General features: G+C 43.3%; 2 protein-coding genes across 2 annotated transcripts in view; both read right to left on the reverse strand.

Moving 5' to 3' along the window:
* Positions 1 to 580: 580 nt before the first annotated feature.
* Positions 581 to 13,235, reverse strand: LOC108789646 (NADH-cytochrome b5 reductase 2-like). Its single transcript, XM_018559717.1, is given in 9 exon segments — positions 581 to 763; positions 2,404 to 2,503; positions 3,024 to 3,109; positions 5,591 to 5,674; positions 5,979 to 6,108; positions 7,447 to 7,469; positions 7,842 to 7,992; positions 10,766 to 10,912; positions 13,062 to 13,235. Coding segments are annotated over 9 exon segments (1,068 nt in total). The 3' UTR covers positions 581 to 590.
* Positions 13,236 to 18,284: 5,049 nt separating this feature from the next.
* LOC108789647 (ovochymase-2-like) overlaps positions 18,285 to 19,512 on the reverse strand; it is a 53,291-nt gene continuing 52,063 nt past the window's right edge. The window contains exon 24 of the mRNA XM_018559718.1: positions 18,285 to 18,418. Coding sequence (XP_018415220.1) covers positions 18,285 to 18,418 — 134 coding nt within the window. The remainder of the gene's footprint in view (positions 18,419 to 19,512) is intronic.

Here is a 19,512-nt window from a genome sequence, read left to right on the forward strand (position 1 = left end):
CCTGTGGTGTCAGAATATAAGGCATTCTCTGATTGGATGAGGGGCTGTGATTATGTCATGATCCCCCATAATCCAATCAGGGGCTGTGATTTTTGGCAAAAATGACTCGTAGAGAACAGAATTGGAGTATGTGGAGTATGTACCTACAGACCTTATAGATCATAATGTGTTGCAAGAATGTATATGACAGTGAAAATTAGATTTACAGCATGTGAATTAAAGGACAACTCCAGCCCTCCTCAAGCTTGCCATTTCAGTTTTGCGTGGTACCTGCCCAGCTGAATTCCATACTGCCGCCTTGTAGATGTTGAATATAGTTCCATAAGAACTTCCAGTTCCACACAACTGCTCCGGCTGTTACAAAGCCAAGACTTGCCTAATGAATTCTGTGACGCTCATTGAGTAATGGGGGTCATTCAACCGCAACAAGACGACCAGTTTATTCTGGCCTTCGGGGAGGGGGAATGATTAGCTTTGGGTGGAGTTGGCCTTTAGAAAAAGACGTCATTGTGTAGCTGTCTGCCAAATTTGAGGTTTCTGTAGTATTCTCAGTTGCCAGCATCCAGTAGCACCATTGGTTTGTTCAGTTTTTAGTAGGCGAACCTTCTGTCCTCAGGGTAGCCAAGCTTGGTCAGGTTGTCCTGACATGCAAACTGGATCATGGGAGGAGGGCCACACATCACCACCAGCGGGTTATCAGAAGGAGGAGGCAAGTGCTTCTTAATCATATCTGCCGTGACAAAACCGGAGCCGTGCTTCCACCCTGGAAAGAACACATGATATATAATGAACATGCTTAATGCCAGCTACCCAGCCTTATATACTTCCCAGACATAGAAAATGCAAATGGGCAAGCATACTCCATTGTTACTATTGTAGCATCTCCCCGAAGGAGCCGCCAGAATAACCCAGGTCGTCACTAGTTGGTCTAGGGGTTTTGGTCTTAAGCTGCCCCCTTAGCATTTAACCGCCCTCTTCTAGTGCCCACAAAGCTGATATCCACTCCAAAAGAATAATGCTGAAGAACTTTTATTAGCATCTTCACACTGGGGGAGAGGATATAGGGGTCCTAGACATGCAGGGTAGTACAGACATAGACTCCAGACTCACCAGTCACTTTTTAGCATTAAGTGTAGATCCTTTTGTAGCAAAGCGAATAGGAATTTGAGTAGCGGCTGAGCACAGATCCTCAGCAGGAGGGACACCAGACTTGCCTCTGAGGTCCCCTATGTTCCGGGTACCTCCAGCAGCCATCAGTGCTCCAGGTTGTCCTCCAGCAATAGCAGAGGCCTCCTCCATTATTAAGGCCTAGTGAAACACGTCCCGCGCTCCAGCATTTCCACCCTCAGGCCTCAGACCTAGCCTGGGGGGGTGGCTGGACAGCACCCAGCCCTGGACTAATCCATGGCAGGCACAAGACTGAGCGCATGGCAATTCCGTCCAGTATATGTACCCTATCCCAGCATGCAACAGTGAGTGAGAGAGACCCAGTGCTTGGTTGGTGAACTGCACATACACTCACAGTGTCCTCCCATTGGTTGCCCCACACTGCAACAGAGTCACACTCCACCCAGGTAGGTACAATCAATGCCAGACACCTAAAATTAACTAGATAAATGCCAACTTTAGCTCAGCCAGACTGACTATAGTTCTGGCAATCACTAAATTTCTAGTAGCCACCTCACAAAAGGTGATGGGGGCTACACTATATTGGTAATACAACTTAAAATGAAGAATATACTCACCTGGTTCTGCAGCAGTGACCACTTACCTCTCTCCCGTTCCACACTGGCTGTTGTATGTCCCTCAACATCCTCACATCTAATGCAGTTGCATTAGATGTGATGATGTCACAGGTCCTTAGACCGCTGGAGCCCGGAGGAGAAGTGGCTGTGGGGACCGGTCTAGCAGCAATGCGGACTAAGGATCAGTTGAGTTTATTTTCTTTATTTTTACCCCTAGACCAAAATTAGAAATTAGCCCTTGCTGTAAGGGGCTAGCCCCTCTCCATGGGGTTCATTTTTAGATTGCCTGGAGTACTTCTTTAACAATGAATAGCACTGCATTGAATCTTACAGATTAATGCGTGTTTTGGTGCGCTGAGAGATCACTCAACACAGTATACAGATGTGAACGGGGGCTAAGTGGGCATGTTAAAGATTCCCTTTAAATGTATACAACACAAAGGTCACATCTTTGAGGACATCCCCCTAGTCTGAATGGTGAACACAATACGAGACATGCCAAGAGCAGTGTGTGCAAGTCCCCCATGGCAGGCAATCAGGATTTACTGATCACTGATCTGACTTTATAATAGAAAAGTCTATGTTACGGGCTATGGCACTCCAAAAATCATCACTCCTTATCGATTATTATTATTATAATAAGCCTCCATGGGGTTACCTTGAGAGGGCCGGTCCAGAGTGTACCACAGCTTAAACTGATTCGGGTGGCTCTTGGCTGCAGCCTCCAGTTCAGCACGAACCAGAATGTCATCTTCAGTCTATAAATATATAAATAAATAATAAAGGTGCGTTAACAGGTTTAAGCTGATCTTCAAGCAGACAGCTAAATACACAGATCATATAGATATATGGGATCAGTTGTACCTGGCAACAGAATTTGCACTTCTGTCTATCCAGCCCTGAGATTCACAGTACAGCCAGGTGGATGACACCACTTACAGTTAAGGTAAACAGTTCAGCTTTCATCAAAAATCAGGGTACTATCAGAGGATCGGGACCAGGTAGGTGACAAATATTTATTTGATCTCTTGGCTTTCCATACTTATTTGATTTTAGTGCCATAAAGAATTGGCACAATTAAGCTGAACGATCTATACGTGCAGGGGCAGGCAACATCAACACTCCAGCTGTGATAAAACTACATATCATATCATGCCTCTGCGAGTCGTGCCTGTGGCTGTCAGTCTTGCAATGCGTCATGGGCTGGAGGACTGAGGTTACCTATCTCTGTACATAGGTGTATGGGCACCTTTACAGATGGGGAACGTTTTCTATTACCTGATTAGCAAAGATGAGATAACATTTTGTGTCATCGTTGGGATCCTGAGTAATGTGACGGATCAGCTGCAGCATTGGAGTAATACCTAGCGTGAAACAGGAGAAAAATTGTTAATTTTGTATGTCCAGCTTTCTTATTATATCAAATCTAAATTACAACATTCATTGAATTATATTCCTCAACAGCCATCTCTGTGTGCACCAAATACCTTTGCAAACTCAACTATCACCTTGTAAAAGTAGTAGTGACATCATAATTGGGCTTCACATAGCTTGTAGAGAGGGCAGAGCTGTGGGAGGGACCAAAAAAGGCCCCACCCACTTCAGGCTGCCTGTAGAAAATCATGGGGGCAGATATAAGACCAGTCTCCTTGCATAAGGAGAGAGAGCAGCAGTGACCGGTCTATATTACAGGAAGCTCCTGCGCAGAAGCAAAGTACAGAAGCTGTTCCATACTCAAATACTGCACAGATATAGAAGAAATGCACAAGGAAAAACAAGAAGAACTCACACTTCTTATATTGGTTTAGCCCAGATTCCAGCTTTAATACAGGGTGCATTGCTGGCACATGATACACACAGCATTATAAGTTTTCTGGGCAGAGAGAGCACAACAGAAGCTGTCTGCTTTCAGACTCTCTGTCTCTGACTGAAACTCGGTTTGCCCATCCAAAGAGAAGAGCAGGGAAGTAAAATGAAGGTGATGTGTCCTGTTCTGGTGTGTGAGGAAATTGGAGTCAGAGCTCTTGAACCCTATAAAGTAGAGGCTTTTCTTTAACTTGATTGCTATCACATAATAGCCCCCTATGTGATAGCTAAAAAACCCATGACAGGTCCTCTTTATGGAGACAACAGGGGTCCCCAAAACCCCTAATGTCACCTTGTGACCCCTAAAGAAACTGATGAAGCAAAGATCAGCTTCATCAGCTTCTTCTCTGGCTCTCAGCCAGTGAAATGACAGCTAAAGGCGGAAGTGATGTAATAGACATCGCTTCCGACTTCAGAGAGAGAAGGAGAGTTCAGCGGTGGGGGAAATGCTGATCTCTCCTCCTTCTCTCTAGTAGCAACCACCGTCCCAGGCACCGCAGGTGGGACAGCGGTGCCCGGGATGACTGGCAGCGGCAACGGAGGAGGGAAACGCCACACAATGCAGGGATATACAAGCAAGTGGCTGGCTATTGGCCGGCTATAAGTGCATTAGGGTGTGTCTTAATCTCCTGAAGCAATAGGGCCCTTACCCACTGACCCTCCGGCGGCGCAAGGCTCCTGACAGGGGCAGAGCACTCATGTCCACCTAGCCAAAGCCAGCTGGACCCATTTATCTTGTTCAACTGAAGCCGATCAACGAGTACTGTGTTGGGGGCTCCCCCGAATGAAGGAACCCAATGGCCACAGATCCTCCCCCTAGACTTCAGGGAAGGCCTGAAGACCCGCACCCCTCCATCCAATCCTTCTGAAGTGAAACATCACACATTAAAAAGTGAACATGCACAAAGTGAGAAAAATTATTAAGTGCCAATGTGCCAGACAATGACTAGGCCATAGGGCCTGGTATAAAAAATTTCCCCTGGTCTTAGCCATAAGGCATAGCCCAAGAAGCAAAGAACAGAAAAAGCAAGTGGTGTTGTGACCTAAGTGCCCTTCACACAGTCCTCTCTGAATTTCAAGGATTGACTTTACTTGAGTGCAAAGCACACATAGGAATATTTTTAGGCAATGCACCCTGGGAAATGTATGTATTTAGAGGATAAGGGCCTTCCACCATATTTCACAAGGTAGGTACAGAACACCAACCTAAGGACAATGTTTCTGCTTAATGGGTCTCATTAGCACAGGACAGCATATGAAGCACTGCAGGAAGGACTTGCCGGGAGTACAAGGTGATACAGAGATGCACAGACATTCAGGGAGAGCTCTGCAGGAAGATTAAGGAAAAAACCCTTCTCCATAGAGAGAACCCAAAAGTCCTTTTCTCCTTTTGGGGGTTGGCTTCATCTTCAATGTTGCGTGTACCTTTAAGTGCACAATGTGGCTGCCTCTGCCCTTCTATGATCAGCACAGGGACTACGTGCAGCCTCGCATAGACCAGGAACCTGTTGAGAAGGACCTTTGGCCTTGTGCAAACATGAGAGTAATCTGACCTGAACGTATATAATCTGTGCAACCAAGACTCACACACTCCCTATTCTAAATCAAGGCACCTCCCTAATCCTTCACTGATAAAGATATATTGGTGATCCCTATACAAAAATAATATGATTGATCTGATATCCTGGACATACATATTGCAAGGCACATTACAGATTACATAAAACTGTGCCCATCAGTCTCTGATACCAATAGGTCTTCTAGTAAAATGCCTCCACTGCAGCCAAACAGACATGGACATATAAATGTTATATGCGTGATCCAGAATGAGCTCCGAACACGCATATCAATAGTCCAGAACTGGGTTTTATTATTCCACAGGTGTCAAGAAGGGTACTGAAAAGCAGCCAACACATTATCAGGGCCAAATCAATGCCCCTTCATAAGGCGATGACAATTGTTACACACACAGCACTTACCGGTTCCCCCAGCCAGCATCCCAATGTGTTTTGTGGTCTTTATTTGAGGTTCAGACTTTTTATCTGGTCGGATGGAAAATTTACCTGCAAGAAAACAGTGATTAGTGAGAGGCCCAGAGAGCTCCGTATACAGTATATGATACAAGCAAATCAATATTATATTATTTCTGAGCAGATATTTTGACTTATTATTGCAGCGGTTACCAAAAAGTGTATGAAAACACAAATAACAATGAACTTTCTCCTATTTGCTCCCTTTTGGTCTGGTAAATATACAATTGAAAGCGTTTTGTTATATCTGTTTGGCGAGTGCAACAAAATCGCAGAATGAGAAGAAAGCAATGACAGACTCTGTGTTTTGCTCAGGAAAGGTTTCCTTCTACCTTACCTTTTCCTTTGTAGACTAAAAGACCATTAGGGCCCCGAAAGTCAATAGTGTCCCCTATTTTCAAGCTGTCCAAGTACTGGGACATTTTTCCTCCATCTGGGAATTTGGGGTTCACCTTTTTGTAATAAACCTGAGAGGCAGAACAGTCCATTGTTAGAGTTTCTCAAAAACTGCAGCAGCTACCTATAAAATCTAAATTTAAATGCCAGATTTCATACTGCAACACACATGGGATGATGTATCCTGGTCTATGGACAGTTCATAAGAGCAATTATAGGTAATAACTGTCTCCTTTTCTATGCAATCCTCCATTGTCCATATAGTATGTAACAGATTTAACCATGTTAGGCCTTCACAAATCTAAAATCCTGACCTGGTCATCTCAGGTCATGGTGGTCTGTGATTTACTATAGGAACTTTCTTTTTAATAATATGATTGTATCTGCAGCATGATATGACCTAGACTAGAGTCAAGCGTTGTTCTATATGTTCAGCCTGTTTGTGCCGAGAGGTCTGGCCAGGTGGAAGCACTAAACTCATTAGTCCAACTAAGAACCAAAGAAACTCGACTTCCGGGATAACTGCAGAAGCAGTCATGGTATTAACTTACACTGCCTGGCCCAAAAAAAAAGTCACCACCAGGATTTCAGGCAGTGATATGATCTGGTGATATGATATGATGTGGGGTTGCTTCAGTTGGTCAGGTCTAGATTCTGCAACGTTATGTCCCCAAAAAATTAGGTCTCCTGCCTACCTGTATATACTGAATTACCAGTATTCCATCAATGGATTTTTTCTTCCCTGATGGCACATTGGGCAAATTCCATGATGACAATGTCATGATTCATCGGGCTCAAACTGTGGAAGAGTGACTCAGGGGGCATGAGACATCATTGTCACACATGGATTGGCCACCTCAGAGTCCAGACCTTAACCTCATTGAGAATCTTTAGCATATCCTGGAGAAGACTTTACGCAGTGGTCTGACTCTCCCACCATCACTACAAGATCTTGGGGAAAAATGAATGTAACTCTTAATGGAGATAAATGTAGTGGCATTGCATAAGCTTATCGAAATGATGCCACTTCGAACGTGTGCCGTAATTTAAGCTAAAGGCAGTCCAATTAAATAATAGAGTGTGTGACTTTTTTTTGGGCCAGGCAGCGTATTTCTACAGTCAAAAATGTATTTTAAAATTTTTGGAGAGTATAATCTCAAAGGAAGTTATGCCAGAAGACTTGCCCCTGATTGCAGGTATGAACAGGAAGTAGATGGTTATACTGTAGAATGTCCAACACCTGTCAATGACTGCAGGTCCTGCTGTATTTGAGGTCTGAATGGGGGTGTTTGCTCATGGTCCCCAGCATCACATAAATTATTTACACCAACCAAGGGGACAAATGCCTCCTACCTCCCCTGTTCAGTACTGCTTTTAGCTGTAACTGTATCTACAGAAAGACATTTTACCTTTACAACCAGATCAACGTGACCTTTCACATAGAGAACTGTAGACATCTGAACTGTAGACTAGAGCTAGTAGACAGGTGTCATTGTATCAAGTAAGTACCAACTTTGCCATTAGGAATTGCCTCCTCCTATTACATTTTCCATAATATAAAATAAAACAAATAAATCCAACAGGGAAATGAGGACCGCACATAATAGTCACAGTTGTTGTCCAGACCCAGAAGACTGTGAAGGTTTTCATTTATCCAGGTCATGGCATAGCTAGTTAGTCACATTCAATTGGACCTGTCTAGTTGTATGTGACTTGTATGTGACTTACTGCTAGTTCCCAAATAGAGTTCCTGAGAGATTTAAAAAAAACTGTCAGCTGGTTTAAATCTTCATGTTCTACAAACTACTGAATATGGATATGGACTGTGGCAAGTACACTGAAGTTGTTTTCTCCTAATATGTAGAGTACATTTTATCTTTACCTATAGGAAGTCCCAAAATGTGCTCCTGTGATGGAAGTCCAAATCGGAATTTCTTGGTGTCATGACTAATTTCCTGCAAACAGTGATAGCAACGTGTCAACAAAACTGCTCAACACACCAATAAAATAGGAGTAATAGGAAGTAGGTTATGCCTGCCTAGGATCCCACATAATACTCAAACCACAAATCACAAACCACAAGTGACACCATTATTCTTAAAAGACTACTTAAAGTGGAACTTAGAGCTCAGAAAGACTGAAGCCCGTCTCCGGGGCAAACAACCGGGGGGCTACCCCTCCACTGCAAGGGTAAGTGCTTGTTTTGGTCTAGGGACTGGAGTAAAGCAGATTTACTTACCTGACCCTTGCTCCCACCAGCTAACTCATCGCTGCTAGACTGGTTCCCCCAACCTCTTCTCCACTTCGCTCTGGTGGTCTAAGGACTGGGGTTCCATAGACATACATTAGATCTGACGATGCCGAGGAATGTTCCACCAACCCAAGCAGAGGGGAAGAAGAGAAGATTGCTGACCGTCGGGGAGTGAGGATCAGGAAAGAAAATCTGCTTTTATTCTAGCCAAAAATGAGCAATTTAAGAAGAACTTTGGGCATAAATATTGTTAACTCTTGTTGTGGGGCTACCCCAGCAATGCAAGGGTTAGCTGCTCGTTTTCATCTAGGGACGAACATAATAAAGTTATACTCACCTGAACCTTGGCTGCCTGCTTGACCAGTTGCTCGCTCCCCCTCCAGTTGGGTGGTCTAAGGTCCTATGAGTCATCACATCCAATACTGTTTATTGGACGTGAGGACACGAAGGGACATCCCATTGCTGGAGTAGAGTAGAAGAGAAGCTGAAGAAACTGGAAGCGAGGTTCAGGTGAGTTCAGATCAGTTCTTTAACACTATCCAACTGTTATACCCAATGTTCTTTGCTTGTGTGACCTCTGCTGTGAAAATGTCATTCCATTTCCATTTCAGTTCTTCAATGCCATTCTATTTCTATAATGTGTTCTACTTTTACTATGCAACATTTACTGTGAAAATTGTTTCTGTGATCTTATATTATATATGGCAACACCACATGACACTCTTGTTAAAGAATTACTGTAGAAAATGTGAAGGTTCAAATTTTTCTTCACAGGATTGTAGTCTCATAGAGCGATGTTTGCATGTATGTATGCATTCTGTAGACGACTATGTACAGCTTTGTTAACAGCCCACTCATGATAAGAATCCTCAGGACGTTTCCCATAAGGAAACATGTGTATACAAAGCCTGTCCATTCTTAGCAGAAGAAAGGAAGGGAATGTATACAGTGGTTTTGTACCTATTTTCTATCTTTGAGCTCTTATACATGACTGCCCGTGGCCGTACAATATAAATGTTGGAGTATTTCTGCCGCCAGGGAGCCACAGGTACACCTATGTACAACCATTTACTTTTGTATGAGATTGTATGCAGGCATATGCCGGATTTGCCTAAAAACATGCATGCGTACGGGTGCACAACCTCAAATGGAGGCTTCTGAATTTAGTGTTTGCCCCGTATACATGTATAATTTATAAGAGTCTGCCATATTGACATCCAGCCATTGACTTTTATGGGAGGCTGTGCATGGCATCTGTGGCTCTCTGGTGGTGGAAAGACACAGTCATTTAATTTGTACAGCCACAGGCGGCGGTGTATAACAGGCCTAAATTGGCTTTGCTCAGATCTTTAAAAAATAAAGAAATAAAACAATAAAAAGTTTCTGTTTTTCGTTACATATATAAGATATATTTTATTTTGGCATGCACCCAGCAGGTGGAGTTTTAAGCTCCTTTTCTACAATTTCCTACTTCTCATTACCACCTGTTGTCAAAACGCTATTGTTCACAGAGCTCAACTGCCCAAGAAAATATTTCCCCACATGAATGAATCAGTCTACTCCGTTATTAGACAGTTCCAGTGGATGTTTCAATAAGAGAAATTGTGTCTGATATTAACTACGTATGCTGAGCTTTCTCTAAGTAACCCATGGTGCTATGGGAGTCCACTGTCCCGACCATCTCACCTGCACTATATAACTAAAAGTATGTGGACAGCCCTCCAAATTATTGGGTTCAGGTGTTTCCATTGAAGGGTACTGTTAACGCTACAGTATACAAAGACATTTTAGACAATTGTTCTCCTCTTGGGGAAGGCCCTTTTCTGTTCCAGCATTACTGAACCCCGGTGCACAAAGCCAGTTTCATAAAGACATGGTTTCATGAGCTTATTGTGGAGAAACTCAAGTGGCCTGCACGGAGCCCTGACCTCAACCCTACTGAACACCTTTGGGATTAACTGGAACTCCGATGGTGTGCCAGGTCTTCTAGTCCAACATCAGTACCTAACCTCATAAAATCTCTTTAGGCTGAATGGGTACAAATTCACATTTACTTGAAAAATGTTTGGAAAGCCTTTGCGGATCAGTGGAGGCTGTAATAACCACAAGGTTGGGGGAGCAACTCCACAATAATGGCCATGGTTTTGTAATAGGATGTCCAGCAAGCTTCTATAGGTCTGATGGTCAGGTGACCACAAACATTTGGCCATAACCATTATACCCTGTAACAGGTTGTACAGCCTACTACTCAAGAGCTTGAGGCGATATCTCATTATTTGCACCATGACCTAGACCCAAGACCTCTATGACCCAAATACCTGGTTACAATGAAGCTCCTAATCACACATTGGGGTAGTTTTCTACTTCTTAATTGGGGCTCTACTTCATGCATATACTCATTAATTTCACTACATTGATGTGATCCCTTCAGTTTGTACCGATCACATTACAATAGCCATTAAACGGAAGCTTTGTACCTGCTTTTCAATAAGAGGCAGAGGGTATTTTGTGTTCGGATCCAGGAGGGTGATGGGTGTCTTCTTTGCTTTTGTCCCCAGTGATTTAAGCACGAAAAACAAAATGCTCACTCCAACCACGGCAAGCGCTACTATCACTGCGGTCTCCTGATAATAAAGAGAAATTGTTACACAGATGGGGAAAGAATGCAGAAAAAATAGTCTTACAAAATACGAAATATAAGAATATGAAGACATATCTATTAGGAAGTATTAATGCTGCCTAATGCCACATCATTTTTAAGGGTAGGAAAGTAGGAGTAGAAGGGGGTTTAAAAACCTATCAGGGTATTTTGTTTTGCTGTCTGTGTGTGAAACTTCTTCTCCAAAGCATTTTGGACAGCAGCTGTTCCCTGACGTCATCAGGTACAGGTGCAGGATCAATAGTTCTGCATGTACATGAGGATGGCAAGAACCCGTGCACAACCAAGAGCATCAGAGAGCAGTGGAGAATGCTGGAGCCCACAAGAGTGAGGAATTAGGTCAATTCTACAGCTTTTTCCTCTACTGTCTGAATACAAGAATCATGTGTACTCTTCCTTGAATCTTGGTGAGCTTTGTGTATATCATCAAGATTTGTTCCTGTAATAAAGACCGATCACTGCTGCTCTCTCTGCTTCTGCAGGGTGACTGGTCTTGTCTCCGCCCCACCCTGTAGTTTTCTGCAGGTAGCCTGTTGTGGGTGGAGCCTGCTAAGTACCTCCCACAGCTTTGCTCTCTGTAGTGGTTACATACATGACTGTGATGATGTCATTGCTAGCTATATATGGTAACATCTGGATTTGCAATGTCTGTGCAGTGCAGTTTTAATGACAATCCTGGAGTTCACTTCTGCGTTAATTTGCCACCACCTTGAATGCGTTATGATGTTTGTGGTGTGACATCATCATGCATGCGCGGTGATGGAGGGGATATTGACCCTGCTGTCAGTCATTTTGCTGTCACCCCCTCTGATGGTGTCACCTGATGGAGACCGCACCCACCTTGTGATGACACTGGGCAGCAAATTCATTTGAATAGGCTGCCTACTGCAGCTAAATCACACTCAAAGAAGTCTGTACATGTTTTTAGAAATTGCATCACCCCACAAAACATGGTAATAGGTTACTACGCGATACGCTGCAATGCAACAATCATGTGCGTCAGGGTGGCATTAAATAATAATGGCACCGCAGTTCAGCTAGCATTGCAAAAATGCGATCTCATGCTTTGTGGGATTGCAAGTGATATTGCATGCGCTGCCGCACTGCAGAGACCTGAATGAGGGCTACAGGGCTATGGCCAAATGTTTTCTTTTTTCTTTTATATAAATAAGTAGATTAGTAGATAAATAATACTACTAATAATAAAACAGTGTGGCATTGCACAGGTACGATTTTCAATGTAATAAATTTTCCTGCAAAAACCTGCTGTTTGGGAGTCTGAGAGGTGTTTGTGTGTTTTAGAATGAAAGAGACAAAAAGGTGCTCCTGCTCATCTGCAATCCCTGACTGTACCATGGAGTTTAGTGTCATCCATCTACATGCACAGACTGAAATCCATACTATAGTATTGTGTGCAGCTTTATTTCAATGGGATTTCTCAGGATCCTATCCCAGCTCCACGTGCCTACAGACCCTCCCATGGTGTGACACCACCTCATATCCTGCAAGGGGCCAATAGACGCTCGTCCTCTTCTTCCCATACATCAGACCAGGCCACCCCCCCCATCGTATGTGCTGCATTCATAATGAACAGGTTACACATTGCTGGGATGGGGATGATCTCTTCTTCTCCCGGTCTCCCTATGTGAATCATTGCACTGAGTTTGCTTCATTGTATCAATCTGATTTATATTTAATATGTTTCAAGATGCCTAAAGCTGGCCGTACACCAGTAAAATACACCAGTAAAATGTTCCTTTGATTTTCTAATTCTTATTGGTGCCCAATTGACAATCGATTTCAACTGCAGTGCAAAAATAAAATCCAATGAACAGGACGGACATTTTTTGTGTATGGGCAGATTAAGCCCCCATTCGCACCTGAGCGTTTTGTCACGTGTCGCATGAAGGTGTAGAAAAGTACATTTTGGGCAGAATCGCATGGTTTGGTCCGCAAAGACTTCAATGGGAGTGTCGAAATGCATGCGCAATGTGCGTTTTTCATGCGATTTAACAACCATCTCCCCCTCCTAGTAACCAGCCTTCCATTGACTAATAAACACGTCTAACACTTCAATTGGATGAATTCCATCATTTTCAATGGCGCCCGCTCACACCTGAGCCACCTCTCGTTTGAAGCCCGAAAAAGTACACAAGCCTCTTTTCAGGTTTATGGTGTGACATCATCATGCATGCGCGGTGATGTATTTCACTGCTGGTGACCGTCTTGGTGATGGACACCAGCAAAGAGGGGAGGGGACATTGACCCTGAGATATCAGGTACGCCATCATGTCTCCCCTTCTCTCATGCCGCTGTTGGGCTCTTGATCCATGACTGAGTGCCCGACTTTTAAGAAAGGGCTGACATCAAAATGACTCCCGCACCCCCCTTGTGGCGCCACTGGACAGCCAATTAATTCAACCAGTGTATGGGCAGATTAAGCCCCCACTCACACCTGAGTGTTTTGTCACGTGTCGCATGAAGGTGTAAAAAGTACATTGACTAATAAACACTTCTAACACTTCAATTGGACAAATTCCATAAATTTTACATGTATGCAGCATGGATCTGGATGCATTACATGTATGCAGCATGGATCTGGATGCATTACATGTATGCAGCATGGATCTGGATGCATTACATGTATGCAGCATGGATCTGGATGTATTACATGTATGCAGCATGGTTCTGGGAGATATGCAGTGTATTAGCAGTTGAAGGGTTAACTAACAGACTGTAATATAGTAAAAGACAAAGAGGAAATGAAATGAAAGTCCTCACCATGGTGAACTCCTGCACGATCCGATCTGTGCTTGTCACATAAAGACACAGGGCACATCCTACAAGAGGCTCCTGATAACAGCCCACCGTCCGCCCCGCCCATGTACTACAGGTTCCGCCCCCCTGCACTGGGGAATAGGGATCCACTGCTAGTCTACCTGCCGGAGTGTGACAGGTGGGAGGGGCTAAACTGACAGGTGCTGCATGTGGGGAGCAGGGGGAATCTGCTGCTCCTATCTCTTCCTATTCATAATAAGCCATATATCAGACAGTTGTGTTTGTGTTCGATGTGGGACTACAAGTGCCAGCACTTGTTATATTCCCTGGAGATATCCCATTGGACTAATAGACTGATCTCTGCTTGTTACACCCAGGTCACGTCAACCAGAGAGGATTTAACCCTTTTGCTGTCTGAGGCGTTTTTGCATTGTCTTTCTTTTTTGTTGCACACCTTATAATCCACATTTAAGCCTGAGAATGACTTAAATCCCCCGAGAGTTCTCTATTTCCTGAGAGCAGAGACCCTGTAGATATAAAATGACATATTTTCATGTTGCACGATATTAGCGCAACTACTCGTATATATGAAACCCATCATTTCAGTAAAAAATAATTGTAGTGCCCAAAAACACAATACCAGGGGCGTCCCGAGGCAGGGTGTCACCCGGAGTGGTTACCAGGTGACACCCCGCCGTGATGTCACCGCGCATGCGCGTGAGGTCACAACGCGCAAGTGCGATGACGTCATCTCGCATGCGCGGCGATCTTATTGACCCCTGCCGGCGGCCATCTTGGTAAAGAAGCCATTTTCTCTTAACTGAATTTTCCTTTGGAATACAAGGGGGCTGGGGAGTTAATGGTTACCATTAACTGTGCTGGCAGATGTCACTGTCAGTGGTAAACTAGATCTGAACACCGTCTGTCCTAACAAAGGGTTAAAGATCTAGATGCATTGTATGATAATGAGAGGAAGCTCAGGGTGTCCCTGGTCTTTCTATGAGGACAAGCAGAGTTTCTGAGATTGTAGAGAGAAGGTTGCAGTGTGCACAAAGGCTCGCTCCACGCAGACAACTAGAAGGGTAAAAAATATTTTTTATGAATAATTATTTTTCAGTGTGCTGTTTCAATATGAAGAAATTAAAAACATATAGAGGGGTTTTCTCAAATTTGGCTGCAGAAGTAGAAATTAGGGATGCACCGATACTCGTACTCGCCCATATGCTCCGATACCTTCCCCGATACTGGAATTTCCGGTCAGAGGAAGACTTCCTCTGACCGTCAGTGCCATAGGTGAACATGGAGCCAGCTTCCCAGGCGATAAGGAAGCTGGGCGTTGAGTAATGACCTGCCTCTTGGCTTCCTGATTGGCCGGGAAGCTGGAGGGAAGCCGGCCAGACAACATGGAGCCAGCTTCTCGGACAATCAGCATGGAGCCGGCTTCCCAGCCAATCAAAAAGCTGGGAGGAATGTCATTACCCGCTTCCCAGCTTCCTGATTGCCTGGAAAGCTGGCTCCATGGCAGCCGAAGCACCGGTATCGGTACTCGGTATTGACGAGTACTGAAAACAAAGTAACGGTACTCGTACTCGTTACTGGAAAAAACGGGATCTGTGCATCCCTAGTAGAAATACACTTTAAGAGCATGTGGCTGCTTTCATGATATGTTTTTAAATATAAAGCTTTACAAAGATATAGGATCAAGTTAATAAAAAAAAAACTTGCATCCTCCAAACTCTTTACATGTGGGCTCAGAGGAAGACAAATATTCTTTATTTCCTTTCAGGCGTAGACAGTGAACTGACATGTTTCGTGTTCTGTCTTTACATCTAACCACAACAGGCAGTAACAGACAAATCGTGGCTTTGGTCCAGCGGTCATGCCTGACAGGCGCAATAACAGTTTGATGGTGCATGCATGTTACTTTCTGATTAACGGGTTTACTTTTAGCTTTGGTTTCAGTTGTTTTGTTTTTTTCCTTTTCTTCATTTATGAAATAAAACAAAAACATTTTCATTTACGGCCATGACTCCCACAAGAGCTATCAGGAGAGCTAATGTGGTCCCAAATGTGCCCTTTTTGAGCCAGCCAAGGCTCAGTGGTAAGTGTAGGTTTTTATGCCCTTTGCATGGCGTCGGCACCCACATTGATTCATACTCGGAGCCCGAGAAACCACTGTAGACAGTGTATGTTAAGTACTTGAGTGATTAAGTGTATACCCTGCACTTAATCACCATGGTGCAAAGCCTCAGTCCACATTCCAAGGACTTGAATGAATACCTCTAAATATAGGCTGACGCTGCCTATGATCTTTTACTCATTCATTAGTTCTTCCTTCCTCTGTTTCAAGATAAAGGGGCGGGCTCTCTGATGTAAACACTAGTGTGTTTATATCTGTGATAGCGGTGATTGGTCATCACAGTGATCACAAGATACTGAGCCGCTCAGAACGGCTCTGTATACTGCACCTGTGATCTGAACCGCCCAATGACGGCTGGGATCACAGACATTAACGGCCCCCACTGGCCACCCGAGAGTTATTTCTGCAATGATGGACTGGGCCTTCATGTTGATTCTGCAATGACATTTATGAACAGCACTGCAGAAAAAAATGCCCACCACTTCGCTGTTCATAACTGTACAATGGTAGACAAATGGTTAAATGTTGATGGTTACATCTTTAATATTGATGGTTGGTGTTCTTTTTTTTTAAGTATTACAAAAACAATAATATAAATAAATGAAACTCCTCCCTGTACTATATATATATATATACACACATATATCTCTGTATGAGCATCCAAGACAAGTAGCCTGGGTTGGACTCAACCCACTAGGCCCACCAATAACTAAAATACTTTCGGATGGACTGGGCCTTCATGTTGATCTTTTTCACTTTGAAGAAGCAATGAAAGACTTCCAGTTGAAATCACTGGAATAATTCACAGACACAAATATTCTGTTCACTGTTTTGATTTATTATGGCAATTGTTAATGAACTAAAATGTGCAAGGGATAATACTGCATAACTAAATGGCTTGTATTAATAATGACATTCTGATTCAATAAAAATACTATCAATGACAACTGGTTGCACATGCAAATTGAATTAAAATCAAAGTGGTAATAGTAAAATAAGACTGAGCGTGATTGTACCTTTGTGGGCTTGAAACTAGTTGTAGGTTGAGTGCTTCGTTTCTGTGCCTACAAAGGTCCTTTTTTGTTTTAGTAGGCACCACAAACAACGTTGGTTGTAGCTCAGTGGGTAAAGTGACAGATGTACAAACACAGGGTCATGAGTTGAAGTCTGAAAGGCCAGATGGCCATGATGCATTTGGTTGCATGTAGGTGAATGATGATGACAATCACCTTGGGATTTGGGGCTTCTCAACTCCAAAATAATTGATTACATAATCAGAAATTGAACTACTGGTAACGGGAAGAGCCATTGGTACTATTTAGATAAGTTGACAGGCTGTGCTAAAGTGTGAGGTTGGTCTGGGTTTATGGTTTCCCATCATGAGAGGGGGACAGGCCTTGAGGAAGTACTGGTTAAGAAAAGGGCAGCTCAGATGAATTGACACGGCAAATAGTAGTATGAAGATAATAATAGATAATCAATGAGTTAATAGAGTGGTGAGGTTTGAGGAGAGGGATGTTGGTAAGGTCAGGCTTGTGTACTATGGGTCTAAAAGAATGGCTGATAGAAAATGGCAATGAGGGTGATACTTATACAGTGTGTTTGCACAGACAGAGATTGGTGAGGCAACAGCTCTAAGAATGTGGTCTGCTAGCATGATAGATGGGAAGGGTTGCACTAATGAGTTGACAGGGCAATGGTAAGGTCAGTTGAGGAGAAAAAGGTTGTGGTCTGATGAATGAGTGGAAAAATGTTCTAGTGAGGGGAGCATGAAGGTTTTGGAAATGGAGGAATAGCTCTGGGGACTGCATGATGGAGATACTGGGGGTACCAAAGGTTGTGGCCTACCATCATAAAAAGCTTCATTCTGTCTGTACTGGATTGCTGGTATGACACGGGCCCTGAATCAAACCCACCCATTTGTCAAGGGTCTTCCCTCAGGTGAACTGCTGCTCTTTACAAACTACGTGAATTATGTATCTTCAATAGAAAACTGTATAGTCCAACACAACAGTCTCAGGAAGTATGGAATGCAACAGAAAATTGTATAGTCAGATAGAACATTCTCAGGAAGTATGGGGTGCAACAGATAATTGTATAGTCAAACAGAATAATCTCCGGACGTATAGGGCGCAACAGGAAATTGTATGGTCAAACACAACATTCTCAGGAAGTATGGAACGCAACAGAAAATTGTATAGTCAAACAGAACATTCTCCGGACGTATGGGGCACAACAGGAAATTGTATAGTCAAACACAACATTTTCAGGAAGTATGGGGTACAACAGGAAATTGTATAGTCAAACACAAAATTTTCAGGAAGTATAGCGTGCAACAGAAATATAGGTTGCTTGTATCTTAACATATTTACATTTTGGATGTAAAATTATCTTCTTTGCTGTTTTTTATCTTAATGAGCTAAGTTTGGCTATGTAGAGTGTAAGACAGCCATAACTGTAGCCGGGCATTGATGACACTGGTCTTGGCTTCTACGGTAAGTGCTGGACCTGTTGAGTTTATCTTCCCCGGAATGGTGTCTGCTGTCAGCTTGGCTGTAACAAAGAGAGCTGGAGAATTATATTAGAAAACACATAATGTGACGTAATAGCTTTTAGAAAGCAGAGTGAAGGTTAGACTATTTATCTACAGGACACAGTCCAAGAGCACACCATAAAATGTGATTTTCAAGGGACTCTGTCACTGGAAAGAGGGCAAACCGCCGCACACATGAAGTGCAGGCACCAAGAGGAACATACTTGTAGCAGCCTCCAAAATCCTTCTTATCAACACACACTTTCATATCGGTCCATCACTATGAGGAGCAGCCTTCAAGGTCTATAAGAATGCACAGAATGCAGGAAGGGATGGGCGAGCTTGAAGTAAACCTTTTCTGAGGGACACTTGGAGACTGCCAATGCCAAGTACACTGGCCAAGTTTATTTTGTTTGGGCCACTGACCTGGATATCTATCTGTAAATTCACTCAAATTATAAAAACACAACAGGAGTGCCAAACCAAATGGTGAAAGAGTCCAAGTCACTGCTAATGTTGGGTGCCTCATATTCACTGATATTCCATGACTAAGCAAGCTAGAGCTAATACAGATTCATCTGGTAACTTGTTTTACTGACTTAAGCCCTGATAAAGATTCCAACCCCGGTGCAGGGAAAGTGTGTTGGCCCCTGAAACGCGTTGGCTGTTTTTATGTCATCATATTATGACTCATTAAAGCAACTTGGACTCTTTCACTTTTGGTTTGGCACTTCTGTTGTGTTTTTTTTTTTACACCTTGAGTCACATTCTGAGTACCCCATGAAGCTGTTTTTACCATAGCTCATCGAATAATATTATTTTCTCTTGCCTCTTGAATATATCTATCTGTAAAGGTAGACATCCTTATTTACATGTGAGCAGCGCAGAGGCTTGCAACACTAGGGGGGTCCTTGGTTCAAATCCTAGTCAGGACTCTAACTGCATGGAGTTTGCATGTTCTTCCTGTTCTTGTGCGTGTTTTCTATAGTTTCCTCTCTCATACTCCAAAGATATGCTGGTAGGTAATTGGCTCCTGTCTAAATCAACTCTGGTATGTGTATGTGCATATACACTGCCTGGCCCCAAAAAAATTCACCACCTGGATTTAGCAAAG

Source organism: Nanorana parkeri, unplaced genomic scaffold (assembly GCF_000935625.1).
Source record: "Nanorana parkeri isolate BGI_ZX_2015 unplaced genomic scaffold, ASM93562v1 scaffold414, whole genome shotgun sequence".
Classification (NCBI taxonomy): domain Eukaryota; kingdom Metazoa; phylum Chordata; class Amphibia; order Anura; family Dicroglossidae; genus Nanorana; species Nanorana parkeri.